This window comes from Euprymna scolopes, chromosome 7 (assembly GCF_053919585.1).
Source record: "Euprymna scolopes isolate OS-2025 chromosome 7, ASM5391958v1, whole genome shotgun sequence".
NCBI classification, from domain to species: Eukaryota; Metazoa; Mollusca; class Cephalopoda; order Sepiida; family Sepiolidae; genus Euprymna; species Euprymna scolopes.
In genome coordinates this window covers 60161333-60183749 of record NC_136488.1, presented here as the reverse complement: position 1 = coordinate 60183749, position 22417 = coordinate 60161333, and the positions used below count along the sequence as shown (strand labels likewise).

General features: G+C 31.5%; 1 protein-coding gene across 1 annotated transcript; it reads right to left on the bottom strand.

Moving 5' to 3' along the window:
- Positions 1-582: 582 nt before the first annotated feature.
- Positions 583-21644, bottom strand: LOC145279754 (ATPase inhibitor mai-2, mitochondrial-like). Its single transcript, XM_080131060.1, has 6 exons — positions 21545-21644; positions 12091-12133; positions 11908-11933; positions 9224-9287; positions 4522-4602; positions 583-837 (listed from the first exon to the last, which is right to left on the bottom strand). Exons 1-6 carry the CDS (start codon positions 21583-21585, stop codon positions 781-783), a joined length of 312 nt encoding a protein of 103 aa, XP_079987186.1. The 5' UTR covers positions 21586-21644; the 3' UTR covers positions 583-780.
- Positions 21645-22417: the final 773 nt, after the last annotated feature.

The following is a 22417-nucleotide window of genomic DNA, read 5'->3' as shown; positions in this document are numbered from 1 at the left end:
TGTGGATTAAGCAAGAATTATAAAAGAAAGTAGTAATAGAAAGAACTGATATTGGAATGTTAACACGGAAATAAATTCAAAATAGAATGATGTTAACACAAGGTCTAACAGTGGCTGAGTGATCAACGACAAAACATTCTTGTTTCTGGTCCAAGTTTAAATCCAATTTGTTCCACAGAAACACTTTCAAACCTGATCTTGTCTAACTTCCTGGAGAGAGAGAGGAAAAAAAAAAAAAAAAAAAATTTATGACTCATTCACTGTGCACTAATGTGGGACCATGCATGCTTCACTTGTTTCTATATTATTTGCATTTAGAGACCAAAAATAAGTCATAAGACTTGTGTACTTTAATAAAAATAAATCTAAAAGATTTTTATACAGATATTTATTTTAAATGATTAGGTTATATTTAAATTTATTGCACATAGATATGCAATTTCTATAGAACAGTGTTTATACTGAAAACACTTATGACTAAAATATCTTTGCATTCATTAAATCGTATATAAAATGCGAATAGTTAAGCAAATACAAAACAGTTAAAAATGAAAGAAGATTAAGGAAAAGGAGAAAAAAATGTTTTTTTTTTAAATCTTTTTTATTTCAAATATACAAGAATACTTGAAGTCCTGTGAATGACAAAACTTTGCAGATTTCAAAGAATCTGCTGTTGTATTAACATAACTGTAGACATAGAACAGTTATTGTCTTCTTACTAAAACAAATCTAGCGTCTGACCAATTACGAAAGATTAGAGTTGATCATGGAAGAATTTCTTTAATCATCCTCATGCTTCAGATGATTAATTTTCTTTTTGTGTCGTTTTATGGCATCCTATAAAAAAATAAAAAATAAAAATAAGTTATAATTAGAGTTTAATCAGAAGGTTGAAGAGATTATATGCACTAATATTACACATACAATTTAAACTTTGCCAAAGAAACTATTTACAGCATTGGTAATTTTGTTTTGTTTTTTTTGGAGGTGGGCATAATAAAAAAAATAAAAAATGTTTTTTAATCATTAAAAATTTTTTATTCAATTTGTGAAAAATAATTTATAATTTGTTTTATTAGGTAGCCCAAACCAAAATATTTTCATTAGATCTAAAAATATTTCATGTGGAGACAGATCTTTGCAAAAAAAAAAAAAAATTAAAAAAAAAATGTTTTTTTAATCATTAAAAATTTTTATTCAATTTGTGAAAAATAATTTATAATTTGTTTTATTAGGTAGCCCAAACCAAAATATTTTCATTAGATCTAAAAATATTTCATGTGGAGACAGATCTTTGCAAAAAAAAAAAAAAAAAAAAAAAAAAAATTGTAACTAATTTATTATTGTAAATTAGTCATCAAATGCCTGTTAAAATGTTGGAAATCAAAACAATTTACCATCTTACGTGTTATTGGTCTAGAAGGCAATTTTCAGTTTATAATTAAAGCTCATGCTTCAAATAAATAAAATATTAAAAATGTGTCATCTTGTAAATGAAAATTATTTTGTTTGTTTGATTTTTCATAAAAATTGAATGGAAGCAATAGTTATTAAAGTTAACCTAAAAAAAAAAAAAAAAAAAAAAAAAAACACTGAAGTGCAACACCTGCTATAACATAGCAATAAAGGATCATTTGGATGGCGATAATTTTTAATAGTAGAAGTCAAAGATATTTTTTTTATTTTAACTTTCAATAAAATGCCACAAATGGTTGCCTGGTTTTTATAAGATTGTTTAAAAACCTGTGTTCTCATATAGATTGAGACATGGGCTAAATTTCACAAATAAAAGCTGACAATTATTGTATATTTGTGTCTGAATTTGTGTGTGAAGGAATTAACTTGGAAAGTATGCCAACAATAAATAAATATATAAATAAGAATCACAAACACATCTTTGATTAAAACGATGTCTGTGCACAACAAGAACACATGTCAGTCTTGAGGCTGAATATTTCCGACAACACAAGGATGGGCCAAAGTATTAATTATTTCTACTTTACTTCTCCATACCGTATGAAGTATTCATAAAGTTATGCATGGAAACGTTGATAACTCAAAATCTATAGCTAACCAGGCTTCACATTTTGCATAGTGGTTGCTATTATCAAAAATTCACTCACCAAATTAGGAAGCTGAAATTTCAACATTGACTTTTCAAGGTCAAAGTCACATAAAAGCAAAGACTTTATAGGGTACGAGTTGGGCAAAGTATCTAGTCTATGATTAAGAGAACCAAAGTTATCACCAAAAGCAACTTTCATCTTTCTTTGACCTTTAAACTAGATATTCCAAACTTAAATCAGTTCTAGATTAGATCACGATATTTTGACCAAGTTTAGTGATGATTGGTCAAGAAATATGGACAATAAACAGTAACAAACTTGACTAAAAAACAATCTCAGCAGTGGTAATTTTGTGCGACTAATAATATTGGTAGAATATATGTATCTCTACACAAAAAATATCAAGTAATAAAAAACTTTATTTTTACATTATATAATATTGAAGCAGTATCAAAAATCAGAAAATACCTTTTTTCACAAATATTTAACTCTGAAACAGACTATAGATATTAAAGTCTGATAGGTATTAAATGAAAAATTGAAATGGGAATAATGTACTAAACTACATGCTTGTATATTGATTGGTTTGGTTATTAGAGTTAAAGTCATCATTTTCGATTTAAATGATTACCGTTCATCTTTAAATATGGCTGCCATTCATACAAATTCGCAAAATTTTTTCTTGTGATGAAAAGTATTATATTCAGGAGTCTATGGGCATACATTTGTTAGCATTTTTTTGTTTTTAACTTTCACTCTCAACAGATGTTACGGAATAAAAAAATAGATATATTAATCTTTGGGCCCATAGCCTAATATGGAAGATATGTAAGACAACATAACGTCACCTCAACCGTTTTGGACTTTACAAGTATAAAACAAACAGTTCATTTAACTTTTGGCCCGTGAGTTTCTTTTATACACTATAGTCACTCAAGCACATACTTCAGGACCACCTCTTAATGAGCTGACTTGCTCTTTCACCAAAAGTTGCTTCATTCTTTGATGCAAGTGAATTTTTTTATGCAGAGGTAAAAATGGAAATCCATAAGTCTTGTTTTCAATACAGGTGAATTTTATTTTGGAGTTCAAGACACGGTGGTAATCAGAACACAATGCCAAGTTCTCCTCGCTAGCCCTTATATATTGTCATGGTCATGCAATTTGATGGGTTACATTTTTAAAACACGTGTTGTGTACTCTTGCTTCCAAGAACCAAACTGAACTCTTCAAATCTCACTTCAAAAACATGTGATTTCAACTTTCGTTAACTTATTCCCATGAATTATCCTCCAGCACTACTGAGGTCTGCACTAGTTAAACTTTTAATGTGACCCCTACATGGCCCGTGCCCGTCAACATCGTCCATCTGTCCTTAACGACCCATTAGTTAAAAATTTATTTCCAACATATTCATATATCTACTTGGCTTAAATTTCTAGTGTGTATATATATATATATATATATATTATACACACACACATACAAGTTAACTACCCACTCGCTATCGTAAGGCCCCATTATATAACAATAGACATTTCAGTTTGCCTACTAGAATCAACTGCATTACTAAAGTGAATTATTACATTGAAACTAATTTGAATATTCTATTAATGATTTTTTTTTAACCACATTTTCATTTATATATACACATTTATAAACTTTTGACAAAAAAAGAACTTGAAGGTCTACTTGATGTTGACTCTAGTGTATAGAGGTTTGTCAGAATAATTTAGCATGAGGATACTTCTCCCAACAATTAAACCCTGACTAAATATGCAAAATAACAATATTTAAGATCTTGTTATGGCTACCCCATACTGGTTTATACAAGGAATGGATGCATCATTTCAAAGGGAGATTGCCTATAGTAACAGCACCAAGCTGGATACTTTCAGCCAGATGAATTCTTGTCCTGGAATGCAGTAAGAGCAAAAGACCACAAGAACATACAAGGAAGTCCCAAAAGTAATGCCTCCTTTTTTTTTAAATTTCATTTCATCCGAATGTATCAGAGGAAATCGCAAATTGCATTATTATGATGACTGAACTTACGCATTCATGACCTGATAGTTTCATCTGTTGCAGATATTGATGTGTGAGACTAAGAAAGCAACAGGTTATGGATGTGCATCAGAAGCAAAGAGGAGTCATTGAATTCCTAGCAAAAGTACATTAAGAATGGAGGTGCCCATGTAGAAAAATAAATTCTGAAGTATAAAAGGTCGCTTGTTTTAGTAGTACTACTCCCACCTTCATAGCTCTTAGTTTTACTTTAGTTATAAAATAAACTTTATAATTGGAATTACCCTTGTACTATCACAGTTAACTGGTCAAGATTAATGTTTCTAACTTCTTTACTAACTCAACATTTGAAAAGTAAATCAACTTCGTTGTCTCTTGATTTTTGAAAACTGAAGTAAAAATGAACAAAGGAAGAATTTAAAAACAAAACCTGATGCATCTTGATTTGGCTTTCATGGAAATCAATATCATCATGCGTTTGCTTCTTGAGCATTTCAAGTTGTTGCTTTTGCTAGAAAAGAAAAAAAAATCATTTTAAATATTGAAACCATTGTTTAGAGAGAGGAAGGTTTAATGTTGAAATATTAATGATAATACATATCTGCTGGCAAGAAAGGCAATTTACAGAGCCAAGATGGAGGCCGAGTAAGCTAGGTTTCTATCACTACTACAAAACGATGACGAGACCAATGAAGTATTCAGGATAGCTAAACAGATGGCAAAGACAAATATGAATATTGTTGAAGAGAAGTGCATTCAAAATTAAAATGGATGGAAATGCTATTATCATGAGATATTGAACATTGATTTTTTCTGGAATCAAGAACTTGCAGAAACAGTATATGGACGAACTATAAGAATGGACAAAGAGATGATACGTGAAGCTGTAGAGAAATGAAAGATGTTAATGCAGAAATGTCGAAGACTACAATCAAAAGAGATATTGAAATGATTAGACTTAACAAAAAAAAAAATAAAATAAAAATTACTGCCAATCTTTGCACTATCACTGTTTTTAATCAACTGACTATTTAAAATAAATCTATTATTGACTTACATCTTCCTGTCTCATTGCATTTGGTTTAATATCAGTTGCAAATTGATTTTGGATGCAAAGTATCACGTCACATAAAAGGGGTGGTTTGAAGATTACATGATAATCATGGTGTAACAGGACATCAACACTAATGACTACGAGAAATGTTCTTTTACTAATTACCATAAAGAAGCTTTATAAAGTTTACACAAAAATTATACATTGACATAAGAACTTAATGCGTGTGCATTTATATTTTGCCTCAATTTAACAGACAATTCAGCATTAAAAAAAAATTTGATTTGTGTACCTGTGACAAAAAGATATATCTCCAAAATTACGCAAATTGATAAAGTAGTTTTATAAAGAAAATCATTTTCACATGATTGATGGGAATTCGTAGGCATTACAATATAAATTTTGCAAGTTCGAATTATAGAGTTATCATCCCATTTTTAGATAATTTTCAAAATGGAGAACAAGATAACCATGTTTTGGTTACTCATAAAATTTAATTTTATTAAAAAAAAAAACAAAAAAAAAACATTTTTTTTTTCTCACATTTACTCTAAACGAGACATATTGCCGTTTAGACATAAGGGACTACTATTTGGGACCATGTTTAGAGGAGATGAGCAAGCTGTTGGCTTACATTAAACTTCTGCACATCAGTACAGTCAAGGAAGCAGGTGACAGGAAGGGAATTCAAAATTCTAGCTGTCCAAGGAACTCTAGTATTAGAGTAGAAAGCCGTCTAACATTTAGAAGCCTTTACAGTGAAGGGGTGTGATTTTGTTGCTAGTACTTAATTTATTTGATTTTTAGAATAAATTTTCATTTTAACATGTGTATATATACTTCAGATTCTTGTTTTTTAGTAATCAGGACAACAACCAAATTTATTATTAATAGAAAATTTATAATTCAAAATACAACTGTAAAATGAAACAAAATTAAAATTATATTTTAAAAAATTATGAAATTAAATTCACCAGAAAGCATTTGTTTCTTCCAAAAACAAGTCAACCATCTTAATTTTGTTATTCTTCAAAACATGAAATGAATTTGTAAGCATTTAAACTGTCAAATACAAAATTATTTCTGGCCTCAAGTCTTGGCAAGTCATCATGTATCGAAAAGATACAAATTTAAGCTACATCTAATTATTTTAGAGAAATCAAAACATTACAGAATTAATTTTATAACAACTTGATTCGATTATATTTCTGAATTTTTAATCTAAACATTGAAAATTTGTAGGCTTTTTTTTTTTCGGATTACTGCTTAAGTATATTATTTTGTTATTGGAATCCTTTAAGATGAGTAATTTGTATATTTAATTGTAGACTGTTATCCTCATCTTTATAGCTGTTTCACAATGCTTCAGCCAACTATTTCTTTGGCCTTTGTCAGGTGGTTAATCGCGACAGGATAGAAATGTAGTCTTAACTATATCCGCAGTAATTATTGCACTTCCATCATTGTTGTCATGTCACCACATTTTTTTGGCCAATTCATCCTCTGGCTGGCTTTGGGTAGAATTGAAACCGCTATCTTCAGACAATGCTCACTTGGAACCATAGAGACTTCGGGGCGCATGGCGCAGTGGATAGAGGTGCTGAATCTACAGTTCGAGGTGATCATTGTTTAAGATAGTAGTTTCAATCCTACCCAAAGCCGGCCAGAGGATTAGTTGGCTAAAAAAAAAAAAAAATGTGGTGAAACGACAACAACTATGGAAGGCAGTAATTACTGAGGATACAGTTAAGGGACTCAGCATTTCTATCAGTCAACCACCTGACAAAGGCCAAAGGCATAGTTGACCAAAACATCGTGAAACAACTATGAAGATGAGGATAACAGTTTGCAAATAAATAAATATACTGCTCAAGTGTTGTGTGTGTATATATTATAAATACACACACACACATATATATATACTACACACACACACATATATATACTACACACACACACACACTACTGATCAAAAAATTTAAGACCACTTAAAAAAAAAAAAAAAAAAAGCACTTTTTATTAAGGATAGATTTCAAACTCTTCTGACTTAAGGTTACTAATACTACAATCTAAAAGGTTATGGAAACAAAAAGCTACATTCCAAAGATTCATTTTTATTAAATAACGCTTTTTACACCTGATCAAACCAGAGACAAAAATTCTATTAAATTGTATGAAAAGTGTATGAAAACATTCAACAATCAAACTTAATGGGTTCTACCTCCACTGCTTTTGAGAACTTCAAAAATTCTTTGGGGCATGCTAAAAATAAGGGTTTCCATTAAGGTGCGGGGGATCCTGCTCCAGTTTCTGAAGATGGCTTCACAAAGTTCATTTTTTGTTGAATATGGTTTGCCATTTCAATAACCCTCTCTTATCATCCATCCCCAAACATTTTTAATTGGATTCAAGTCCAGTGAGCATGCAAGATGTCCCAAAAGATGGACTATTTTCTTGAAGAAAGCTCAAGGTCCATCTTGCAGTGTGGATTGCAGCATCATCCTGTTGGAATAACCATACATCTCCACACAAATGATGACCCATCATCAAAGATGATTTTTGTAGCATGCTAACATAACCAGCTGCTGTCTAACGACCCTGCACCACCTGGAGCTCCATCGTCCCTCTGTAAGAAAAGGCACCCCATACCATTACGAACCCTCAACTACTATGATGTGTGGAAAAATTTTAAGGGGCATGTTTTTGTCATGCCAATAACACTAGCAGCCATCAGAACCATCTAAATTGAATTTTTTTCTTCAGAAAAGAGGACTTCCTTCCACTTCAACATCCCAGGTTTAGTATTCACGACCAAATCTTAAGCGGTCCACTTTGTGATGTGGAAGCAAATCGAGGAATTTGTTTACACTTTTTATTTACCATGCGTTTTTGTTGCGTCGTCTGATAGTTATTGGACTGCAATCAGCATCTGTAACCGCTTTACTTTGACTATAAAAAAGTCCTCTGTCATTCATAACAACCCGTATGATTCTACTACTCAATGCAGATATTGGGGGGGGGGCTACCAAAGGATTTTGTTTTTCCATAATTCTCAGTGTTCTTTAGAAAGTTGCAAATAACAGTTTTACTGCGATTTACCTTAGCTGTGATCACTCACTGTGATAAACCTTGCTTATGGAATCCTAGAATTCGGGAGCTCTCAACTTTGGTTAGTTTTCTTGTTTTAGGTATGGTAACACCTTTACACAATGATTGCTAATCTCTAAACTAAAAACATTAGAATTACCATAAATCTAACAATTTATACCCTTGGTCTTATAATTTTGATCATGTGTAAAAAGCCTAATTTAATAAAAATGCAAATTTTTGGAATGTAACTTTGTTTCCATAACCTTTTAGATTGTAGTATTAGTAACCTTAAGTCGGAAGAGTTTAAAATCTATCCTAAAAAAAAGTTTTTTTTAAAAGATTTTTAAGTGGTCTTAAATTTTTGATCAGCAGTATATATATATATATATATATATATATATATATATATATATATAGGTTACTTATATAAGTACTGACCTATAGTAATCACTAGGGCTGTGACAATAGCATATGCTTTTCATTGTTTTGACTCAAGTATATATCCGTTAATATTTTATGTTTTAATATAGATGGATATGACTCTCCACTGATTAAGTGTGTCTAACTGTGTCGGACATATACCCGAGAGTCATAAGAATGAAACGAATATTCTATTGTCACAGCCCTAGTGATCACTAGTAAAATTGTACATCTAAAAATAAATTAAATGGAGTTTGAAGGTTTTATCCTAGTACGGGCAATACTCAGAATATAATTGCAAATTACTTAGGACTTCTACCCAATTATGGCTGATAGAACGAGAGTATGCAACCTCCATGGATTATATAAAGGGTTCTGGTTGAAATTCCATGCAGATTCTATATTCAACAAAATACACCTAAAGAAGATCAGGAGGTTACATCAGCTGAAACGTGAAAATAACACTCAAGATGAGAACAGTATTTCGAATAATCCTAACACAAACTTTATTCCATTAATAATTATATTTAATTTGGAAAATCTTGTTAAAAAATAAATTTTAAATTACCAATTTCCTAAAGAATTCCTCTTCACGTGCAGCTTCCATTTTTCCAAAAGTACCGCCAGCTTCTCTAAAAAACAAAACAAAAAAAATTTGATTGGTCTATACACTAAACGGCAATTCTAAACCATAACATCCAAAAATCTTAATGCTAACAAAGGGAAGTAACTCATTTCAAAGCATGTGTCCATTGATTTTAAAACTTATAAACTAGTCGAAATAGTCATGTATGCAATCCCTTTGATTTTCTTTTTTGCATTGCAACTCAACAGGAACTTTAATGCATAATTTTATTAGAATACTTTATCTAGTTTTGATATTAAGACTGCTGTGAATGTCCCAAACTCTGAGGTGGGCAACGTCTCACATTCTCTATGCAATCTAAAGAGTCGAGTCATGCAGATTCTTACTTACTAAGACCAAATCTCTTGATGTCCATGCTCCTTATTAACCAGGATATTCAGACGCGTTATGGAGTTCATGCAAGAGATAACATACTGTAGATGGCTAAGACACCAAGCACATAAACCATCTGTAATCTTACCATTATAGATTGTCACTCAAGTGTCACCCCCATCAATCATTGGAGATAAGGGACCAGGTGACATTGCTCAAAAAGGGTGAATTTTGATATAATATTCTTTGCTTTATCATATACTGAGGAAATCAACTCTAGTCCATTAATGATAGAATAGAGTCTTTATATCTGTTCAGGACTGTTATTCTCCAAAACAATGGAAGCCAATGCTCTGATGAGTCACTTTAGATTAAACAGATCAAGCATAGGATTCTTTGGTTTGCTATAATCTTTTTGAAGTGATCTTGGACAATTTTAAAGGTTGTAATGATTTCATAGCATCTATTTCGTTAGAAGCAATTGAAATAGTGGTTTCTGTGGTGAATAGCAGATACCATAACTGGTTGTTTAGCCACTGATAAATCAGGTGCGAGGAGAGGCATTCTCTTTTGATAGTGGATTTAATAGCAATTTCACACATGAAGGATCTAAAGCTGTCCCTCTTGAATATAGAGCAAATCTGCGATGGAAAAGAACACCTAAATTTGCTGAACTTTGTCTTGATCTTAAATCTAGATAATCAAGTTGCTAAGATAATCTCAGTAAAGGTGCTCAGTTCAAAGCAAGTTAAGAAATAAATCAAGATTTGTGAAATGTCCAATATCAGATAAATTGTTGACAAATCTACATATGTGAGTCCATGGGATAGCATAAACAGAGAATCCATGACAACCCCCCCCCCTTTAGTCTTATTTGAGTAGATCAGCCATTGTGAATATTAAATTCAACACATAAAAGTTAGCAAAAAGATGAAAGGGAAAGGGAAAGTTGTGTTTGTTTTACGGCATATCAACTCTTTTCAGCTTATTTAATGCCAAATCCAGTGATTTTGAAAAAATGCTTTTTAATAGAATATATTTGTTTTTTTCAAGTCGGTTTCTATTTAACCCATAGTTGGGACCCTAACAGGTACTACCACTCCGGGTCAGAGTGGACCTGGGAGCAATGGCAATTAAAGGGTGGCTCCACATTCCCCAAAGCCTGCAAGCTGGGGCCTCACCATCGGATATAGTTTAAGGTCATATCCAGGACCGCAAAAAGATGAAAGTCAAATTTATTAACAATAACGCCATCATTTAAGGACAATGAAGAATGAAGATAAAATGACATGGTGAGCATATGCGCATCAGGTTTTCATAAGAAATTTCTCTACCACATGGAAATTCATCTCTGATGTAGGTATAGATTCCATGATCTCAAGTGCTGGGTATTAAGGACATGTTTTTAATAAACTGACCAGACAGTCATCTATAGAAACTGATGGCCCCATAGCAATTTTGCACAGAAACAACTGATCAGGTTTGGTCTCATGTAAACAGATTTTAATTTCTGGAAGATTGCAGACTCCTAATGTTGGAAAAGGAGATTTGATAGTATGGATTTCGATTAATAATTCAGGTTCTGTTTTATGATTGCAGACTCCTAATGTTGGAAAAGGAGATTTGATAGTATGGATTTCGATTAATAATTTAGGTTCTGTTTTATGACTTATGTTGGGATTAGAAAATTAGAAGAGGTCAGCAGAGTTAAGAGCAGAACAAACAAGAGCATTCCTTTGAAGAAGTAGGAAAAAAATAAGATAACAAGCTGTAGCAGTTCCCACCAGGAACTGCCGCATGGTCCAAATTACATTTATCAAATGACAATACAGCAGCACCAATATTGTGCACCTGCTGATAGAGTCTCTTCAAAGTTAATCCAAAGTTAGGGTTCTTGAACTTTTAGGTAGATAATGTCAGCCTATGTAAAACATACCTCTATTAGGGATATAACAAAAAAATTTACTAGCAAGTTCACTTATGTAATTGTGAGAGATCTCCCTTACTCTTGATTAATTTTAAAATCAGACTTCAGTACATAGGTTTAGAAAAGCATTTTTTTGTTTCGTTTTTTTAAATAAATGACAATGTGGTACAATGTTAAAAAATTTTCAGAAAATGTTTACTTATATAAGTGAAACAAGTTTTAAGTCTAAATTAAGGTGGGTAGACACTTTATCAAATGCAAGTTTCAAAGATGGTTTCTAATCCAAATTAGAAACAATTCTATGGAAACAAACAGTTATAGATTTAGACAAAATTTTAAGTGCAATTTTAAAAAATAAAACCCTTACCTAATGGAGCCTCCAGCACCACCTCCCTGTAATTAGAAAAATAGTTTTTTAATTATTGAAGGTAAAAAATAATAAAGAACAGATTTGCATAATTATTTATTACAAGATGTAAAATAATCTTTGAAATAGCAACATCAAATAATAAATATGTAATATATAGCTTGATAAAATAAAAATTCTTACCTTTCCGGCACCCGAGCCAGGTTCAGCAGACATGTACCGAACTCTAAACAAGGGAAAAAAAAAAAATTTAAATACTATTAAATTCAACAAAACTGTCATATTATTGAAATAAAGCCACAACATTAATCCAATTAAATCAGATTTAAAAAAAAAAAAAAAAAAAATCAAACGTCATATAAAGTTTACATGAAACATTGCTTAAAATTAGGTTTTTAAAATATCCAATATAAAGGGATGAAAGTTCTTCAAGAGGTTAAACAAGGTCAGGTGTGGTTTTGAAAAGCCAGTGCACACTTTTGCATACAAAACTGCCTGAACAACTGTCAGTATTACCAGATAGCAGCACCTAAGGCAATTAGTAAGAAACTAACCGATAATAGCTAATGTACTTCCTAACTTCCAGAGTGTCTGCTACCGGAAGCAGTTATAAGATAAATCAGTTCCTTTGCTTTTTTTTTCCTCTCACACTTACATGGTGGAACGATAAAATTGTTGCTTTAGAAAAGACATGATTCCATTTCTAAATAATCAAAACTGTTTTTTTTTTTGTTTCAAATCATCTACTAGTTGGCCAGTTGTGTACAAATCCCAAGAGCGATAGGAGCCTTCTATCATATCTGAAAGTGACACAATGTTCAATGAGCGAGATCGGAGATGTGCCACTGTACAACTCGACTAACCTTGCAGAGTGTGTGTTGGACCTCTGTGTAGAACTCGTCAAGTATCGCATGTCATCGGCAAAGTCGAGATCGGTAATGGCAAAGTCATGGCCCACTTTGACACTAGTGAACTCAGCCAAGCTCTTCTTTCTTCATATCCAGTTGATGATGTAGTTGAATAGGATGGAGGAGAGCACACATCCTTGATTGACGCCTGTTTAGACGACAAAGGAATCCGATTCTTCCTCGTAGACCCTCACTCTACTTTGGGTGTGTGCGTAGTATGCCTTGATGAAGTGGAGAAGCTTGGCTGGGAAGTCATCGTAGCATATTATGTCCCAGAGGCTTGTGCATTCCACCAAGTTGGAAAAAAAAAAAAAAAACACAATGTCCAACTGATTCTCAAGAATGTATCAAGACCAGTATTTCTCTCCACTTACTTAAAACCACAAGTGCACTTACTTCCTTAAAACCACAAAGTGCATAACTAGTATGTCTAGTGCAATTTTTAACAAAAATGATGTAGAAAAAAAACAAAAAAACGTAAATATAATGGAAAAATAACTAGAGTTCAACTAATCATATAGATAGGTAGATTTTAGGCTGTTATGAAAAAAAAAAATATACAGAAACATTTTTATGCATGCACACATAGAATGAAAATGCCATATTCCAAAAATCACAAGTTGATTAAGTATTTTTGTAATATAGAAAAATCATTGTATTTTTAGAGATTAATAGTATATTGTAACCAATACAAGACTGGTTGGTACTAGTGCACATTGATCCGTACTGAAATAACATTTAAAAAGCCATTAACATGGGGAGGAGAGGATGTTTGTACCTATTCTGTACTTTAACCTTGAAATTGAATAAAAACAGCTATCAAAACTTTAAACTTGAAAATACTATTTGAAAAATACTGCGGATCAATAAGTGCACTAGTACTGACTGGTTTTAAAATATCTTTAGCTTGAATTGAGTTATCTCAGTCATAGAATTTGATTTTCTTAAACTAATTTACAAGATTTTTAGAATATGACATTTTTGTTCAGTGACTGGCACATAAGGTTTTTCTGTATTTTTATTATTATTAAATTGAATTTTGGTGTGGGAGGAGCGCACACAAATTAGAAATTCTTGATCTAATTTTGAAATAATGCATTCCCTTTCAATGAAAATAAAAATTAATTTTTTTTTTTTTTTTTTAAATATTACTGCTTCGAGAAAATGAGAAAAAAAACCTTGTGAATAAATATGGGAAGTAGTTTCTTTTGCCAAACAATTTTATGCAACTTTAGTAGCAATGTCGATTGACCATAAAAAACTTTGGATAATTACATATTTTAAAGGTAGTTTTTCTAAAATAGAAATTTTAAAACAAAAACACTAAGTTCTCAAAATGCCACCATTTTGTTTGGAAGTGACTATCCTTTCACATGCATTAAGAAATGATAATCTACATGATATATTCGAGGGCTTATAGGAAAGTAAGAAAAATGTTAATACTGTGAAACTGCCATTTTACATCAGATTTTTTTTTTTTTTGACCCCCATGGTGCTTAAAAGATTGGTACCACTTCCCTATGAAGAATTTAATCATAAAATAAGATTTCAAAAATGACATGTATTGAATATTTTTCCTAAATATTTTTCATAGCCCAGTTAATAAGTAAACTAATGTTTTTATTTTTTATGCATTATAATTTTATGTGGATTTCTTTTGGTACCAGCCGTTTTTAATTAACCTCTCATCCAAAATATCAAACTCTTGCCAGTGAAAATAAACAATTGGACTTGATCACTCAGTTCTAAGCTATAAGCAAGCAGCTGTAGCAGCAGCAGTCGAATGTTTACTTTGAAATAGAATTTTGTAAACATAGCTTACAGGTTCATTTTGAAGAAAACAAAGAAAACTTGTTTAAAATTAATGCAGTTTATCGTTCTTTTAATATAATGGCGGTTCTTCAAGAAATATTGGTTTTCAAATATACTTTCTAAGTTTAATAGTAATAAATAGTTTTTCAGCCACCAATATAAAAAAAAGTAAAAGATTCTGCTTTTTTAAGGCGATTAGGTGTGAATAGCTCAACAGTGGGGAAAAAAAAAAAATGGCAATTTAGAATTTAAAGTAGAGAGGAATCAGTTTCACATAAATTTTATGTACAATGATTCCATTTATCAGCCATTCTTGCCTTTTAAAGCAATTAGTACTCTAAATTCTTGATATTTTTTCAATTTGAAAAGTTTTTATTTTTTATTTTTTTTATAAATTACGCTACCACTAAATCTAGGCCAGAGTGACAAGCCCAACTCCTAAAAGGTGCCACCTTTGAACCCGTCGTACCATCAACCTTAAATTCGAGTGACAAGCCCCATCTCCAAAAGTCTTCCTTTAAGTTCGAACGGTACCCATTTCAAAATAAAACCCTTCCATAAGCCTAAGTGGCAAACCCAAGATTATTTAACAAAATTACACATTTTTTCTGACAAGTTTTTCAGTGTCTTCATATGCAATTACCTAAAAAAAAAAAAAAAAAAAGTGAGGGGGGGGATCACATTTTGATGAGGTAGTTGGGAGTAATTTAGTAGGTGTCAATCTACAATACCAAAAAATCTTGCAATATATTCATTTTTAATCAGTCCTAATATTAGATTTCCGTTTTTTGTGCAGAAAATGCATTACAATTCAACTTGAAATTCTAATTTCTTTAATGAATACATGGATTTTTTATGGTATTGCAGTATATGTGCATTTACTGCAGATTACTTGGAAACCATTAATTTGAGATTTTTAGTCCTCTATTTGGATTCCTAATACAAAAAGGACACATAAATTTCATTGTTTTATTTTACGTTTTAATAAAGTGTAAAAAATCTGACGAAAAGCATATGATCTAAAAGAGAAAAATATCCAAATGTGTGAGGCGTAAAATGTCAATTTCTTTTAATCAAATTTTAAAAATCAAACCATGCATGCCCTTGATATTTTAAGCAATTCCAATTTGTTCTTGTGTATTGCTAGATTTAGCAAACTTTCAGGAACAGATTTATTTTTTCAAAAATTTGATGAAATGTGACAAACTACAAATGCAATATTTTATATTTACCAAACTTCAAAAAATTAACTTTTCAAATATATAAACCTGATTAGCGTATTCAACCCTTTCCCCCTCATAAAATTTAGACGAGAGAAATTAAAGTTTTACTTTTTGTATTTACAAGTTACATTCACTAAATTTGTTCCGATACTCTACAAATGGTTGACATGATTTTAAAAGACATTTACATAGTGAAAAGAAATCTTAATCTTTAATTTAGACAAGGAATCATACAAGCCTTATAGAAAGGCAAGTAATATCTTCATATCTTAATCTAAACATCCACTCGTAGTTTTCTAACAAATCCTTTAATATTCTTTGGTGGCACTCGTTCATCGAGTGGCCTCCGTCCATAGAATAGCGTCTTGGATGGACATAGATCACACACGACGGTCTGCAGTGTCTAAGATAATTATAGGCAGCCAATCTTGGGACCAGCGGCGAACACTATAAACTGGAGGTAATCTCGATGTCAGCTTTGATAGTGTGTAACTACATCTTCAGCTGGCCTCCTGAGTGTCTTCATCAATCTTGGAATGGTTGAGCTAGCTTTGTCAATATGACATGGACTAGCCACTAATTTCAGAAATATAAATATTAGTGTTGGAACAATTAATCGGAAATTGAAAAAATTAGTGGGGGGTATCAGAACTGGAAAAAATTGTGCCTATTTTCTGATGCCAAAAATGATTTATCTTTTTTGTTTATTTGATTTTGTTTTAAAAAAAATCTTCCACTGCTGGCAGTAATAATATTTGATTGAAACTTCCAGTAAAACAAATCTATAGATCACCCAACTATACAAATGTTTTTACGTTTGAGAAAATATATGCACATTTAATACACGTCTTTTATAGTAATCGGGATAAAACAATAAAACAATTTATAGTTAAATATTTAGAGATTTATAAAGAATCAGAATCTGGAAAATCATTGGAATCATCTGATCACTAATAAATATATGCAAACACAAAAAATATGAAAGTTTGAAAAAAAATAAATAAATAAATAAAATATTTAATACAAAAAAAATATTTAGTTCAATCCGCCCTATAACAGGTAAAAAAAAACAAGTTTGTGAAATATTCTCTATGATAAACTTTTTCCTAAAAGCAATATGATATCTAAAATTATCATGAATAACATCAAACTTATTGTTGCATCGATAATCTGCAAATCAATAACATATTTTTATAACTTAAGGTGCACTTTCAGAATTCGGATTACTGTTATCTTGAATGTTTTTCTCATGTTTTCATTTATGTAAAACTGGTTATTTTCCAATTGCATTTTACTAAACTTTGTAATCAAACAGATACTACACTTTGATCTTTTTGTAATCTAAAGACTAACTGAACCCTTTATCTAATGTACAAGTGTAGATTGTTATTCCGTCAACTATTACCATGTGGAAATTAATTTATTAGATTCCTAATATTACCTGTAATAAGAATTGGATCTTATATCTTTGAGATTATGATCTAGAACTGATTATTATTGAACACTATCTGTGATACTATCAAAATAATCTAAATTCAGAATCTTCATCTCAAAATTTCTGAAGCAATTTTAACATGCTTTTCTCTTGGGGGGGGGGGCATTTATTATTTTATTTACTTCAAACTTGCAATTGGAAAACCAGAGAATTGGTATTTATCTCTTCAGATACTATACAGATAGCGTGGGGGGGGGGGTATTTTACAAGAGCTACGGCAAACAATCCTCCTCAGAAGTATGAAAAAATTTTAATCTTAGTAATTTCCTTATTACCAAGGGTCACATTTACAGCAAACTTTTCTTTTGTACATAAAAATCATACTATAATTTTTAAATATAATAAAAAAAGTTTAATCAGACGTGAAATATGGAAGGAAAAAAAAATGATGGGTAATATAAAGAGATTAGCATCCAATTTTACCATGGTAGCAATAAAACTATATCAATAAGCAACTTTACCTGAATTTATTAAAAAGAAGTCAGAAATATTTTAAGACAGAAATGATTTATCTAAATCTCCCAGATAACTATATTTATTTCTTTTATTAAAGACAAAAAGAGAAGATGGTGAAATTACATAATATTCGCTCAAATCCACTCTAAAATGATTTCCAAATCTTTAATTGGTTTCTCTTAGTTAATTAGGGAAGTATACTTGGCACATTCTGGTTGTCCTTAAAAGACAGTATTGCTCTCAGTATCAGGGATTGATCCTGCCAGGGAGAAAACGCCTACCCTCCTCTCATAAGAGTTGGAACATTTTCCTTTATCCAGATTTGTGATTGATATTTTACAACTACCCAGTAGAAAGGTATGATTCCCTAGCAGTGCCCCCAGTGACAGGTAGGATTAACAAACATCAGGTGTTAAAGTGCACATAACATCTCAACTGGTTCAATTGACTTAATTTCAATGAAAAAAAAAAAAAAAACTCAGAGAGAGAATTTCCTAACATGAGAACAGCTCTCTTCAATTTCTCAACTTTTTAAATTTGTTAGGTTATTACCTAATCAATTATTGAAATTCTTGGTGAGAGGAGTCTCCAAGAAAATGAATATTACAATAATTTATATACAATATAGGGTGCTAATGCAAAGAGTGATCAGCGCTATTTTTTAAATCTTATTTCCACGTTTAATTAAAGTTTTATTAAAGTTTTGTTTTTTTATTCAATTGTAAGGTTAAAGTACAAAATAGGTACAAAACACCTTCCCCATATTAAGAATGGCTTTTTAAATAAAAACATTATTTCAGCACCGATCACTCTCTGCATGAGTACCCAATATAGATATCATAAAGTCTGGGTCGCATGGAATCAGATGATACGAGGTTTGAAAGGATATCTTTTTCTCATGCATTAATCCCAAACTATATTGGGGGTCCACAATGATGGATTTTTATCTCCACTTGACACGATAAAGGCTTAGTTTGAGTGAAGGTTGGTTTTAAAGAGATCTTTGTGCAGGGTGTCTGTCCATTTCAGCATTCAGTCATTTGCCATCAATTTCTAATACAAAAGCAAGTTTTGCAACCGTACCATTGCTTGCCTTCAACACATGTCCAAACCATCAGAGCTGCCATTCCCTCATCTTGCTCTCGATTGATGCAATGCTGTAGGATCTTCAGATGTCCTCATTGCAGATGCAAGTAAACAGTGTAATTCCAATGGAGCAGTTTTGCTTTCTATAACAAATCTTCACTTTGCTTTTCTTGTCAGTAAACACTCCGAGCAGCATAAAATGACATGTTTCAAGAGTCTGGTAGATCCAATTTTAGACAGTTGCTGATTTTGTAGTCACACAGGATGCTCTCAGTAGTGGAGAGTCACTCAAGACAATATTGCTGTCACTAAGTTTTCACGAGCAGTTTACAAAAGCATATTTTATGTTTTTCGTTCATTTTTGGGGGGGAGGGGGGTATTCAATTATAGAACTTGTGTATTTTAACAGTTGCTTCTGCAGTTTAATTAATTTTAGAATGAAAAACATAAAATATGCTTTTGTAAACCGCTCGTGAAAACTTACTGACAGTAATATTTTTACTATTAACTGAGGAGAATACTTTATTTTATGAAAAATATTTCTTTTAAAATGTCCGCCATGTATTCATGCACCTTGTGAAACGTCAAGTGGCTACGCGCGTGTGCGCATTTTAGTAAGAGAGTGAAAGTGAAAAAAAAAAAATAATGTAATTAAGAAAGTGAAAAAAATATCGTCCGTTTCGATATCGGGAAGCTGAAAAAAATCCGGAAGGGTGGGGGGGGGGGGTATTTCGGCCTTAAAACCGAAAAATGTTTTAGAGGCCATGTTTTGGCTTTTTGGCGTTTTTTCCTAAAACAAAAAAGATGGCTGCCAGCAAAAACAATAGTGATAACTACTTGTTTGCGCAAAAAATAAATGCGATATTCCTTCTGAGCGTACCCGAAAACCTATAAAAGTCGACAAATTTAAAGGTGAATTCCGAGGGGTCGGTAAACTAAATACCAAAGATCAAATTTGTTTTTTTCTTTCTTTGTACTTAACAGTAAATACCTTAACTGAGTTTTAAGAAAGGAGGGAGTATTCATTTAGGTGCTTCTACACTTTATTGCCGAAATTGGAGACGCTATTTTATTTCACGCACCTGCTGGCCAAATTTAGTGGAGAACATTTATAAAACTATGGCCGAAGCATGAAATAAATAAAAAAAAATTAAACTTCCGGAAAGAATTATGAAAAAAAAGTAAATAAAAAAAATATCCGTAATTGTTTAATTGGAAATGTTTCGATTTAATTAATGAGAACGGGAAAGTTTTTCATGGAACGTATATATATTTTTATTATTAAAAACAGAAAATGAAATGACATATTCATAATGGTTTAAACTGGGCGAGCGCCATTTGAAAACCAAAACATTTATTGTATAAAAATTTATCAAAGTTTGCGTAATATATATATATATATATATATATATATTTTAATTAAACAATTTTGTAATAAAAGCAACATTGGATTTTTATAAAAAAAAATTTTTTTTTTTTTCGAACAAATATATAATTTTAAACATTTTTTTTTAATTAAAGCAACTTTGAAAGTTCAACAACAAATTAATTTAAATGATTGTTTGTTTTGTTTTTCTTTTTTAACGGGGAAGTCGGTTGTTTTTTATTTATTTATTTTTTGTTTTAATGGCAATCGTTCTCCAGTTTAATTTTTTTTTCTTATTTATTTCATGCTTCGGCCATAGTCTGCCCTGGATTTGGCCAGCAGGTGCGTGAAATAAAATGGCGTCTCGAGTTTCGGCAATAAAGTGTAGAAGCACCTTCATTTCTTACAAGAAATGGTGTCAAAGGAGCCGGGAACACCATTTCTCAGCAGGAGTATATCAGGCCACAAAAAGCAAAACTTTCTCAAAGCAGTGATGTCTGGGAGGATGGCCTTAAGAGAGAACCGAACTATCTCATAGACGCCTTAACCCCACCGGAATCTATTTGATAATTTATGACCTTGTCTGCCCGTCGCAAATGGATTTTGATCGCGTACGATTTTCAACGTTCCAGATTCTCCTTTCTAAAGATGTTATTCGATTTGTAGTTCAAATATATATATATTACAATTTAAAAAAATAAAAAGTTACATATATAAGTTAATACGGATTAAAAATATCTTATCAAGTCTTTACATTTGGATATTTTCTGCTTTTATCCTCCCTGTTTAATATTAAAGTTAACAAAATCAGTTTTGGTACTAGTGCAAAGAGTGATCCGGACGTAAATAATAACGTTATTATTTAAAAAGCCATTCTTAACATGGGGAGGGGAGGGTATTTTTGTACCTTTTCTATACGTCAACCTTACAATTGCAATTTAACTTAAAAATCAGATCTAAAAATAATGAGCACTGTCAATAAACTGCACAAGAACAGGGCAACTTTAAATCTTTATAAATACTTCTTACATCTTAAATTGGAATATAATTTTATAACTATAAATTGAATTTAAAAAAAAAATTAATCACCGGCTTTTTTGCAAAAGGATTTTTTAGGGGAACGTTGAAAAGGTACACAAACCTCATTTTCTAGTAGCGATATGTTGATTAAACACTTAGGAAACGCTAACGTAAAAAAAAAGTACGCTGCCGAGTTAAAATGTTTTCATTTTAATAAATTCATAACAATCAGCTTTTAGCATTATTTTTTTTATCTTTTTCATAAACTTACCCGGCGAGACGAATCATACTACACATTCTCCTAGACGCCATTTTGTTTTGCTGTAGTAGACACTGAATAATCAAGGGCGATAACTCTACATTTACTCTGGTTTCTTCGTTTTAAATCGCTCAATCGGCTTACGTGCACTTGCAGAGAAACAATGCCCTTGAGGGAAATAATATCGACCCTCCCCCACATTGTGTGACCAAAATATGTAGATATTAACGAAGACACTCTAAAATATATTTGTTTTTGTTATATTAAAAAGTATCTTATATAATCTAAATTGTAGAAGTAATTGCTTACATATGACCCTTATTTGACCTTTGAAATACGCTGCCCCCCTCCCCTCACACATTAAAGATGACCCCCGCCGTGCGTGACACTTTATCGACGTGAGGCGGTTTGTTTTCAAGGTCAAGTTTACGTTTACACATCTGTGCGTTAAAAAACTTACACAAAATCTCGTGTGTTTCTGCATGCGTTTCTTTATTATCTGTGGCTACAAATACGCAATAAATTATTGTTGCTTTACGGAATATTTATTGAATTTTTTTGCGGTCATTTATTAGAATAGCCAACAAAGCAGAAAAGGGAGAAAAAAATGAATATATAACAATGGAAAGGGAATTTTAATTAAAAATCGATTTTATTTTATCGAGTTCCACAACCATGCAGTCCAAGGACTCACTGTTTCCTTCAGTCTTGATCTTTTCAAGACTAAAGTCAACAGGCACCTCCTGTCTACCATAATCATCTTTCGTTCTTGTTACCTTACATCAAGTGGCTTCATGCTTTGTCTCGCCCAATTTCCATATGTAGCATCCACTATATATGGCTGGAACAAATCTTCGGCAAAGACATTTCATAGCAATCATAGTT

Excerpts from the sequence above, each read along its gene's own strand:
- LOC145279754 (XM_080131060.1), bottom strand. The coding sequence starts at position 21,585 with ATGGCGTCTAGGAGAATGTGTAGTATGATTCGTCTCGCCGG. Across the intron at positions 12,134-21,544 it reads AGTATGATTCGTCTCGCCGG|AGTTCGGTACATGTCTGCTG; the intron begins GTAAGTTTATGA and ends TCCCTTGTTTAG. Across the intron at positions 9,288-11,907 it reads GGTGCTGGAGGCTCCATTAG|AGAAGCTGGCGGTACTTTTG; the intron begins GTAAGGGTTTTA and ends TTTGTTTTTTAG.